The following is a 12,308-nucleotide window of genomic DNA, read 5'->3' as shown; positions in this document are numbered from 1 at the left end:
TATTTGGTGTATGATAAAATCTGTTAGTGTGGGAAATCTTGTCAATGTATTTATGAGAATTCAAACTACTGAGATCAATGGTGGATCCAGAAATTCGAAATAGAGCGGCAGGGGAGAGACTTTCACAGATGGAGGCCGCCTCATTTCCACCATGGTTTGGGCTGAGGTAAAAATATTATGATTATGGCACCTCTAGATGACCGAAAATTGCACCCTTAAACTTCAATTTCAATATAGTTTGGTTTTTTTTTCTCCATTTTTTTTTTTTTTTTTTTTTTAAAAAAATTGATCCTTTCAGGTAAGCCAAGAAGTTTAGCTGATGTTCAAGGGTCGTATATATGGGAGCTTTATGATGGTACTACGTAGAATGTAAGGACGTCATGAAGAAGACACTGCACATGCGAGAACATTAAGTTCTCATTGTCTCATCGATTCTAGGATGCAATTTGACCAAATCTATGTTGTGCAGAGGACAGAAGGACGGTCACGCATGAGTTAAACCATTCTAGCGTCACATCGTGCAAAATCCAATGCTCCTTAATACGTACTGTAATACCTGTCTCTTATACACATCTAGATGTGTATAAGAGACAGGCAACCTTGGTATAATAATTATACCAGTTGTATTTATATTTTGATGTTTTAATATCCAGTAAAGAATGAAACAAGCCAGAATTTGCAGGTAGCTGGCTGATGGTTTACTCCAATTAATGTTTAAAAATTATATTTCCTAATAATTGTTAGGGTTTTGTACAAGATGATCTGCGTGAAATAAAAGAAAATATAATCACTTATAAGTGGGCTTTTTTTCTTTAACTCTAGCCATGGATGTCCTAAAACCACCTATTGTGAATATAGGTGGAAGACTGTATCGAAAAAACCCACTATCCCAAACCAACCAGTCATGGAATGAAGCCTGTCTCTTATACACATCTAGATGTGTATAAGAGACAGATGAAACCCTTCCCTAAGCCTCATGAATGGATGTGACTATTAATGTTCCCATTATGACAATCGTACTAGAAAGTGGCATGGGACTTATGTTATCAAATTTGGTGAGCATATGGTTTTGGAATGTCTTGCCAAGGTTCTGTTACTTAAGGAGATTTTGCAACATTAATTACGGAAGCGATAACGAATACGAATACATCGCCTTCATTATCGTCATTCGTGACAAAACATGTACGAGCTAAATATGATCGTCGATTCTTGTATAATGCATGAATGGCTTATGTTGTGACAGAAATGTTAATTTATGGGATGAATTGACCAAATATTTGATGACGTAACCATATTTGTTATTGTTTTCGTAAGCTTGCCAAACCTTCCTATTGTTAAATGAATATTCAACCATAATAATGCTTTAATAAGCATATAGAAACCGTGTATACTACAAGGATAATGAAATACAGAGATATTATGTCTGTGTGCTTCTCATACTTATGAAATGAAATAAAAAGCAGCACTCAGATAAAACAGATATTTGGTGTATGATAAAATCTGTTAGTGTAGGAAATCTTGTCAATGTATTTATGAGAATTCAAACTACTGAGATCAATGGTGGATCCAGAAATTTGAAATAGAGCGGCACGGGAGAGACTCACAGATGCAGACCGCCTCATTTCCACCATGGTTTGGGCTGAGGTAAAAATATTATGATTATGGCACCTCTAGATGACCGAAAATGGCACCCTTAAACTTCAATTTCAATATAGTTTGGTTTTTTTTCTCCATTTTTTTTTTTTTTTTTTTTTAAATAATTTTGAAAGTTTAGGGAGGGAGGGGCGTGTGGGCTCCTTGAATGATTCACTGGGAATGTAAACAATTACTTTTGCCTTTGAAAGTGAGTTTAGAGAGAAATTTGCAATTTCCAAGAACTTAATAACACAAATAGTTCAAACTAAACGGCCATGCGTAATTTATTATACCAAGCTATGTTATTAATTTTAGCTGCATTAAAATTTACAAATATAGACATGGTTTTTGGAAGTTTTTAAACAATAAATCAATGAACTTAATTGATAGCTGTGATTGTTCTGGATGTTGACAGAGAATAAAAAATAAAGCATACATAACTCTAAAGTAATAATTAATTTAATTTAAGGCAGCATAGCTACATATGTGACTAGACGCTGTAACTGATTTGGACTGACTGAAAAGAGCAAGACGGAATTAAAAATAATAACATAAAATATTGATACGCGCGATTCGACTTTAAAAAAACCAAGTTAACAAAATGTAGGTGGCGCTATTACTAGTCGGGTTTGTTTATTTTTAGCAGCTGGTCGAAATTATTGACGAACAAAGTTAAGGACGACTGACCAAAAAGAGATTTGGTGTAGCCTGTGAAGTGGTTAGGTTGTGCTGTTTAGGCTTTAGTGCCATAACATAACGGTAACATGCTTAACCGAGTCTAAACTAAGTCCTAAGGGCCCTACTGTAGGCCTAGGCCTACCCTTAACCCTAGCCTCTAGGCTGCTAGGGTTGCCTGCAGTACCCAGTAGGGAGGCGGAACGGAAGTTCCGCCTAGGCTGGCCCACTACTACTAGGGCCTAGGCCTGCTAGACTGACCGGGTAGCTGATGATGTAAATAAAATAACTGCATAGATAAGGGCCTATGCCTATAGATACTAGCTAGGGCTAATAGTGATGGGGATTCCATGTTTGCTTACCTTCTTTTTTTTTTTTTACACAGGTAGGTAGTAGAGTAATAATTATAATCAACAGTTGGCAACCTTGGTATAATAATTATACCAGTTGTATTTATATTTTGATGTTTTAATATCCAGTAAAGAATGAAACAAGCCAGAATTTGCAGGTAGCTGGCTGATGGTTTACTCCAATTAATGTTTAAAAATTATATTTCCTAATAATTGTTAGGGTTTTGTACAAGATGATCTGCGTGAAATAAAAGAAAATATAATCACTTATAAGTGGGCTTTTTTTCTTTAACTCTAGCCATGGATGTCCTAAAACCACCTATTGTGAATATAGGTGGAAGACTGTATCGAAAAAACCCACTATCCCAAACCAACCAGTCATGGAATGAAGCTGAGGAAGATGAAGTCCCATATGTTGGTAAGGAAAGTCCTTTTTGTAGGTAAAGGGGAAGTCCCATGCATCACGGGAATTCCACTTATAAAGTAAGAAGACAAACTGTTCCTATCATGAGAGGAAGTAATATTAACTCATCATACACTCATACACTAGTGTGTTGAGGAGAAATAAACTTTGAAGTATTTATAACCAAAATTTATTTGTCAGATTCAATAGGAGCGTTTGATCAGAATTTGTCTGATGAAGTAGAGAATTCTGTTTCTTCCAACAAACATGATGAGATATACAATTTACAGGTTGTTGTTTCTACCTACCTTGATACCGATACTTCTAGAACCGAAGCTTGTGTGTCCCTCTTGGTGTATCGTCCTTCAATTCGTACATATGGGGTAAACTCAACAGGTGACTACGCCAATGCTTTTCCAAACGGGATTTAAATTGATTTAACGTGTCTGCCTCAATCACATGACTTGGTAAATTATTCCAGATGTTGCACACAGCATTTGTAAAAAAAATTCTGACGCACTCAGTTTTGAACGAGGTATAATAATTTTTAGTTCATGGCCTCTAGTTTTAGATGCTTTAACAAGCTCAAAAAAAGTGTTACTTGGGATTCTATCAATTCCTTTTAAATATGTTGTACACATAAATTTGTGCAGATCCTTGCCTTCTAAATTCTAAAGTGGGTAGGTTCAGCATTATTAATCTTTGTTCATATGGAAAGGGCCTATCTGATTCCTTAAAGTATATGCTGCCAAACTGGACTGCAATATTCCATGCTTGGCCTAACAATAGATTTATAAATGTGAACAAGAGACTGCCTATCCAAAAATTCAAATGACCTCTTTATCATTCCAAGTTTCCTGTTTGCCTTTAAAGTTTAAGGCAACTTGAGAAACATGAGAATCAAAAATAAGTTTTTTATCATTAAGAATTCCCAAGTTTTACATGTAATCACTGACTGAAGAACCTTTTTGTCATAGGCATGTCCCATCGTAAACAAAGTTTCCAAATTCTTTCTACCAAAATGCATAACACAACATTTATCCAAATTGAAAGGTAGTTGCCACTTAACCGACCATTTAAAAAGCTCGTCAATATCATGATTTTTTTTTTGCTTCCTTGACAATAATGTACAGTTTATGTATTGTACTATTGTATCACGATATAAGCCAATGCATTTGCAAACTAAAGAGGGGGCTTCAATTCAAGATGGCCTTCTCGTCATTAAGCCCATTGGGCTTTTATTTGAGGTAACTTTTATAATAAAATTTATGTACGTTTTATTGTTTTTGTAGAAGATGATATTGCGTGTGATGATGGACCTTGTGGCCTGGATGACATAAAACACACAGAAAAAGGATATGAAATAAAGATGGATGTACCTAGTGGTTTTTACGGTCTCATAATAGGAAAGAAAGGGGAAACGAAAAGAAGGATTGAAACAGAAACAAATGCAAAAATTTTTGTACCAAAAGGACAACAAGAAGAAGAAATAAGTAAGTCTTAGATCCAGTAGGCAAATCAATATATACTGTTTATCATTGTTATGATTTTTTTAATTTATTATATAAATTTACTGTTTTTAGTTCATTCATAACCTCATGTAAATATAATATACTTGGTAATCATAATTTTATTAATAGCAATTATATTATAATTAATTAATTTATTTTTTTCTAACCTGTGTGGGTATCCTTATGTTCCCAGGATACTATACACAGAACATATAATCCTTTATTACTTATTTTAAAATTAATAGTAATAATTATGATAAATTTAATAGGTTTTAGGTAGTTTATGTAATGATTTACATATCGTATTAATTGTTATTCAACAATTTTGCTGCTATTAGAGAAGTTGAATAAAATTAATTTGATTTTGATTAATAATAATAATATTAATGATAATAATAATAATAATAATAATATAATTAAATTATAAATAAGCCTATAATTAAGATGTTTAAATAAATTGCTTTAAATATCACCTGATAATTAACAAATTACTAACCCTAACACATTGAGTCTATGATGTAGACTAATCAATACCTATTCCATTTGACTTGAAGTATATCTGTATATTTTTCATTTTTAATTTATTAAAAAAAAAAAAATTAAACCTTATTTAAGAGGGTGATCCTTTCAGGTAAGCCAAGAAGTTTAGCTGATGTTCAAGGGTCGTATATATGGGAGCTTTATGATGGTACTACGTAGAATGTAAGGACGTCATGAAGAAGACACTGCACATGCGAGAACATTAAGTTCTCATTGTCTCATCGATTCTAGGATGCAATTTGACCAAATCTATGTTGTGCAGAGGACAGAAGGACGGTCACGCATGAGTTAAACCATTCTAGCGTCACATCGTGCAAAATCCAATGCTCCTTAATACGTACTGTAATACAACTAATCTCAATATCTTATGCCTTTAGCCATAAACTCAGAAGCCAGAAAAAATGTCATCGCTGCAAGAGATCGAATCGCTCTTCTGGTGGAGTCTGCTCGACAGAGGCAGCCATTCACACACTTCCTCTCAATACCACTGGTCACCCCAGAGACTAAAGAAGCCGTCCAGCAGTTCAAAAGTGATGTCCTGAGTTCATGTTCAGAGGTATAGTTGCACTATATACTATCCACTATGAATTCACAATAATTTTTGTAACATTATTTAGCAGAGTTATAATTTTTTCGCTACAGTGGGGGAATGTGATTATTATGCAATAATTAATTAATTGTGTCCTTAAGCAATGTCCACATTATCAAATTTTTTTTTTATGACAAACTGTTGTAGTAATGATGTGCTATATAAAATTTGATAGCCCTGTCCAGACTCTTAATTGACAAAATATGTTGTATGCCCAAATGATCATGATTTGCCCATATAAGGTCATAGTATGATGTCATCATGACCATATTTAAGCATTTCACATGTTTTATAAAATAAAATTTTATACAGTAGTTGGAACAGGGCTGTAGTTATGACACTATGTTTAACATGAGATGTTGAGTTGTTGGTTTTATAGTATGTAACAATTCTGTGCACAAACTATTGATACACTATTTGGAAAAGAATATAAAGGCTAACATATTTTATCTAAAAATCGAAATCAGTGGGCAATTATAAGTACAGTAATTTCGTTTTGGAAAAATAATTTCGATCAGATTTTTGTGTTTGATTAATTAGTGTGATCATTTATTTCTGTAAAGTCTGAAGGATTGGATGAGACAATGTTTCAGAAGCCTGAACATCTTCACTTGACTTTAGGAACATTGGTATTGATGAATAAACATGAAGTGGTGAGTAATAAAACTTAAAACGAAAATAGAAAAACTAATAAAAAAAAAATTATATTTGTTATCAGAATTAATTTTGATTTAAAGTAATTTATTCTTGATCCAACGTTAAAAGGTCATCTTCACTTACAACTAGAGTAATAAAACTCATAAGAAGAGATGTAACTTGATAAACTATTTTAAAAATTCTATTTCTTATCAGACTTAATTTTAATTTAAAATAATGTATTCTTAATTCAACTTTATAAGGTCAACTTAACTTACAACTAAAGTACTCCCAATGAGTGACCACTCAGGGCCATATAAACTAGAGCCATGTTGCTTACATGTGTACTATTAAATTCTAAATAGATAAGTTGATTTATACATGTTAGTTGCTTAGTGTCTTCAAACATCAACTAAAAACTTATATATTACCACCTCCGCCAAGGAGGTTATATATTCACAGCTATCTGTGTGTGTTTTAGCAAGATTACAAAAAAATGAATGAATGGATCATCATTAAATTTAGTGGAATGGTACATAATAATCAAAGAAAGACACCATTCATTTTTCAGAAGAAAAGGGTCAAGGTCACGGTAATTCAGTTATTTACCCTCGACCGTAAAATAAAATAATGGAATCGCCCCTCGTATTCGAATAGCACTTATAAAAATAACTGTACCCGAGTATGACGGGCGGTTCCATTATTTTGCTGCAGGGTGGAGGTATGCACTCTGTGGAGTGACTGCTCTACTTATATTTTTGTTTTAATGATTAACACAATTTTGCTTTCCCTTTTATGTAAATTAAGGAAAAGGCCACAATCCTGCTTCACAAGTGTAAAACAGATATTATCAGGTAAGTTGACATTAAATATTAAATTTCATTAGGATTTTTCATCATTAGGTTTATTTTAATTTTCTAATTCTGTATGTGTTTATGGTTACTTTCAGTGCTATCCTTCAAAATCAACCATTAGAATTATCCATCTCTGGCTTAGAATATATGAATGATGACCCGGCTCAGGTGGATGTACTGTATTGTAATGTTCAGCCTACAGACAACTCTAACAAGTAAGTAACGTAACCTTGTAGTTGTTACTGGATCCCCCAAAAATCTCCATGTAGGAAGTTAAACTGGAGGTTCGATAAGGGTGGACTGTGTGTGTTTCTAATTTGAATTAAATATCCAGGGCCCTTTAGCGTGTTGGATGCTTGGTAAAATATGCTCTCCCCTTTGCTACCCAAGGCTGCTATATTTTTTGCTTTATGAACACCCACATTGCTTCTTTAGCCTCCTATTTGCTTATACAGTAGGTTTCCACTTTGATAGCCAGTATGCACCAAATTTTCTTCCTTCTTCCTGTGCACCTATTTTCTAAGCCCTTAGGAGTATACATTTATTTTGTGTGCACCCCTTTACTAGCATATGAACCCCCCCCCCCCCCTCCACTTAATTTGTGAGCAGCCCTTTGTTAAGGCCATGAGCATCACATTTGCTCTGATAACTAAAAAATATACATGCAAGTCAATTCAACACAGGAAAACATTCAAGATTTAAACTGATAGTATTTTTTAAAATCATGTACATGGTTACAGAATATTAAATTTCATTAGGATTTTTCATCATTAGGTTTATGTTAATTTTCTAATTCTGTATGTGTTTATGGTTACTTTCAGTGCTATCCTTCAAAATCAACCATTAGAATTATCCATCTCTGGCTTAGAATATATGAATGATGACCCGGCTCAGGTGGATGTACTGTATTGTAATGTTCAGCCTACAGACAACTCTAACAAGTAAGTAACGTAACCTTGTAGTTGTTACTGGATCCCCCAAAAATCTCCATGTAGGAAGTTAAACTGGAGGTTCGATAAGGGTGGACTGTGTGTGTTTCTAATTTGAATTAAATATCCAGGGCCCTTTAGCGTGTTGGATGCTTGGTAAAATATGCTCTCCCCTTTGCTACCCAAGGCTGCTATATTTTTTGCTTTATGAACACCCACATTGCTTCTTTAGCCTCCTATTTGCTTATACAGTAGGTTTCCACTTTGATAGCCAGTATGCACCAAATTTTCTTCCTTCTTCCTGTGCACCTATTTTCTAAGCCCTTAGGAGTATACATTTATTTTGTGTGCACCCCTTTACTAGCATATGAACACCCCCCCCCCCCTCCACTTAATTTGTGAGCAGCCCTTTTTTAAGGCCATGAGCATCACATTTGCTCTGATAACTAAAAAATATACATGCAAGTCAATTCAACACAGGAAAACATTCAAGATTTAAACTGATAGTATTTTTTAAAATTATGTACATGTTTACAGGATATATAATTTAAATTTCTACATCATCAAATTCAAATTGATATTAATTACTATTTTATTGTTATCAAATAATAATAATATTTATTCAAATCTTTATTCATAGGCTGCAACTCCTGGCAGACAGTCTTGTTGAGCAGTTTGTTAGCGAAGGCTTAATGCAGAGGCAATATGATCGTGTGAAGATCCATGGTACGTTGATCAATAGCCTATTCAATAAAGAACCTGATGGAGAAAAGGGAAACTGGGATAAAGGTCGTGGCAAAGGTTACCGGAAGGAACAGAAAAAGAGGAAGTCCTTTAATGCGCGGTCTATTCTTGAGGTATGTATACAGTTGCATTGTGTAATATTTGCAGACTGATAAAATAGTTTGGGTATGCAACAGTTTCAAAGAAATTTTGACAGTGTAGACAGAGCATTAGTTGCTTTCCTATTTTGGCTTGTATCACTTCTTACAATGAAAGTAGGATTCCTGTTAAAAAATAAATTATCATATTTTTGTATTTATTCAACCATTGAATGGCTCTATATTAACACAAGCGGGCTAAAAACGGCCCTGCAGCAATACATAACGTAGAATTTCTTAAATACTGTGCAATAATATACAATATTGTAGAGGGTAAATTAGATACAGTCTTGTAAATATTGATTTTTTTCAATATTCGGAAGCATGAAAATAATGAAATGAGCCAACATCAAACCATACTAAAATTGCAGGACCAGCCATCAGAAATTCATTAAATAAATAATTTATTTAATAAAATTAAATTTACAGCAGCTAAACAAGTTGTTTTAAAAAGTAAAATACCATACTACTAAACTTCAAGTATATATAGATTATAAGGACACCTTTCTGTATTACTGAAATAAACCTATTTTTTGAAGATTCATGATTTAATATTTTTGTAGTGAATGCTATATAAAAATTACATGTGTTTTTGTTATTTTTTTAAATTGTTTAAAATTTTTTACCTAAAATACTACTCTGACTTTCAGTATATTAATATAACCAGGACAGTATACTGTACCTCATTAAATACAGATGAATTTTAATAATAATGGATTTGAATATGAAACATATTTCTCCAATTTTTTAAATATTACCTACATTAATAATAATTATGTACAAACATTTGAAGTTACTTTAAACAATAATAAATTACTAAAAAGAATTGTTTGTTTTACAGATTTTTAGTGATTATAATTTTTCAACTTGTCATCTAGATGAAATACACATTTCAGTAAAAGGCTCCAACTCTGAAAATCAATTTTACAGAAATGAGGGTTTTATATCTTTACAGTAGTCCAGAGGCAAGTATTTTAATAAATGGTGACATAATACATTATTATTTATGTTACAGTGCAATCTCATGTATTATTCACATGCTAATTCGTAGATTAAAGGGTTTCATCATTTTCACTACCGAAAGAACAACATACGTTTATAGTTTGCTCAAAGTTAATGTAAAGTATTCATACTTATAAAGAGATACGATACGATAAGAAATTCATTGGTACCAAGCTATCTTTGGTAAAATCTGGAATAATGCTAAAAAATCATTAAAAATGATGAATTGAAAACAAGTTAATATTTTCAATAAGACATGTATGAAAACAATTTTGCTTTTTCTTATTTATACTACTGTACAAACATATGGTGATCAATTATACAGGTATTTTTGTGAACACGGTACACTTCTTAGGAGAATAAAGATCAAGTGGGTGGCCTATACTGAGGAATTTTCCTACCCTAAAAAATAAAGTAATAATCAACCAAATTTATAACACCCATTAAAAAGATCAGCTTCTTAAAGCGCAAGTAAATGAGCTTCATTTAACTTCAAAGCAAAGGCATTTTCTAAACAAATACTGTAATCTACTCTATATGAATATGGTAAGATTCCTTTTTTTTAATTTAATATAAAATATTAGCCCAAATATTGCTTGTATTATGATGATTAAATATTTTATTTAAAAAATTAATTTTAAAATGTACAATCCATTTGTTTGTACTGTGTGGATGAAAGTTGCACTTTACATTTCAGTAATAATTAAGTAATTTACTTGTGTATTTGTACAAAGCACTTTATGCAATGATACTCCCCAACCCCAGGAGTATAAAATGGGTGCCTGGTGGGGTTGCCTGCTACTGTGCTGATACGGCAGCAATACTTAAACAGAGCGATAAAAAGCTCTTCTTAACCTCAAGGAAAAGCACCATACAAGCACCAATAACAAGTATTTAAACAATAGAGCATATATTAATTTTTTGAAAGTTACTGTCATTTGTTTACTTAACACAGTATTTGTGCTCAAAAGGCATGCCCCTTTTTCACTAAATTTTCTATATACAGTAGTGGATTCGATTGAGAATCTGAGATATTTTAGGCTTTAGAATAATCTATATATTCATACAATCTGTGTAAACTGAAAATTAGTCTAAGATAATAAGATGTAGGATGGATGAAATTGAACGTACTAAACAGTGCATTGCAAAACACCTCTGCAATTTATACCACACTATAAAAATCAAGCTGCAAAATGGAGTTGACTATTCAAATTCAGCTACAGTAGGTCTTGGCCACCAATGTTGAATGAGTAACGCTGGCGTTCTATAGCCGTGTAAAATATATACAGTACTACTCTAAACTGTATTCTGGCCTCCAAATGAGATATCCACTATGCTGCTTCTAAATATTGTAAATTGGTAAGTTTCAGATCTACCATACACGGTCATTGATACAAGAGTAAAAACTGTCTTGTATATGATAGAACACACATTTTTTTTTAAACAGACAAAAATGAAAATTATGAATCTAATTTTGATTTAGTGTAGAAAGCTTTGTGCATTGGTAAAGACCAGTTTCGAGACACGCCACCTTACAGCCAAAATTTGTTTACAATATCGACCAAAATTTAGCCAAATTCTAATCGAATTTTGGCAGCTAATACTTCACTTAACAAATCGACATCACACAAACTTGCGTATATATATTTTTTTGATCTTGACGATTTTTTAATATTCGTTCTGTGTAGACAGAGTGTAAATGCTTTTTTTTTTCGCCCAACCAAGTTGCAATGGGTACATGTCGTTTTTCCTATCAATTACATTCTGCGCACTTCCATCGCAGAACAATTTTGCGATGGAAAGGACTCTCTTCAATGTACAGTATATACCTTTTGTGCTGCTGCAGTAACGTATGGCACAGTATTTTCTGTCATATTTGGATTGGTAACCTATCAGTATTATAGTGGAAGAGTACATTTATGAGATATGACTAGATAACTTGGGAGAAAAGAAGGTTGGACATTGTTGATACGATTCCTTTGAATCCAATAACCAGAGAACTGCCTCTGAAGGAACCAATGTCAATTTTTGTATGCTCTATTAAAGATTACTGGGTTGATATAACATCCAATACTACCAGTCTAGACTGCGTCGGTTGGTTCCCGCAATCTTTTTAGAAGCTCTGCTAGTTGTTCCTCATCGATCTTTGTTGACCCACTGTCAACACTTCCCTGTTCTTGAGTCTTTTCTTTGGTGAGTATCAAGTAAGCTCGGCGAGGTGAGCCCTATTTAAAAATTAAAAAAAACAAGATAAATTATTGATTTATAAATTGATAGAGCTGTACAAGAAAGCCAACCTGCTG

The 12,308-nt window shown here is 33.0% G+C and overlaps 2 protein-coding genes across 3 annotated transcripts in view; one reads left to right on the top strand and one right to left on the bottom strand.

The window, feature by feature from the left end:
- Positions 1-2,238: 2,238 nt before the first annotated feature.
- On the top strand, positions 2,239-12,184 carry LOC117113402 (activating signal cointegrator 1 complex subunit 1-like). 2 transcript variants are annotated; one of them, XM_033256722.1, is made up of 10 exons: positions 2,239-2,394; positions 2,959-3,078; positions 4,356-4,556; positions 5,492-5,670; positions 6,267-6,356; positions 7,147-7,193; positions 7,289-7,408; positions 8,763-8,979; positions 9,845-9,968; positions 12,052-12,184. In XM_033256722.1, exons 2-9 carry the CDS (start codon positions 2,961-2,963, stop codon positions 9,959-9,961), a joined length of 1,089 nt encoding a protein of 362 aa, XP_033112613.1. In that variant the 5' UTR covers positions 2,239-2,394; positions 2,959-2,960; the 3' UTR covers positions 9,962-9,968; positions 12,052-12,184. The 2 variants fall into 2 exon arrangements, with proteins under 2 accessions (XP_033112613.1, XP_033112612.1); XM_033256721.1 differs by lacking the exon at positions 12,052-12,184 and having other exon boundaries at positions 9,845-10,241.
- Positions 10,538-12,308, bottom strand: part of LOC117113409 — a gene marked incomplete at its 5' end in the record, with an annotated part of 48,770 nt that continues 46,999 nt past the window's right edge. Inside the window, one exon of the mRNA XM_033256731.1 lies at positions 10,538-12,230. Within this exon, the coding sequence (XP_033112622.1) occupies positions 12,087-12,230 (144 nt within the window). The remainder of the gene's footprint in view (positions 12,231-12,308) is intronic.

Source organism: Anneissia japonica, unplaced genomic scaffold (genome assembly GCF_011630105.1).
Source record: "Anneissia japonica isolate Jap-2015-1 unplaced genomic scaffold, ASM1163010v1 scaffold493_len2256704_cov171, whole genome shotgun sequence".
NCBI lineage: Eukaryota > Metazoa > Echinodermata > Crinoidea > Comatulida > Comatulidae > Anneissia > Anneissia japonica.
This window is presented reverse-complemented; position numbering and strand designations above follow the sequence as displayed.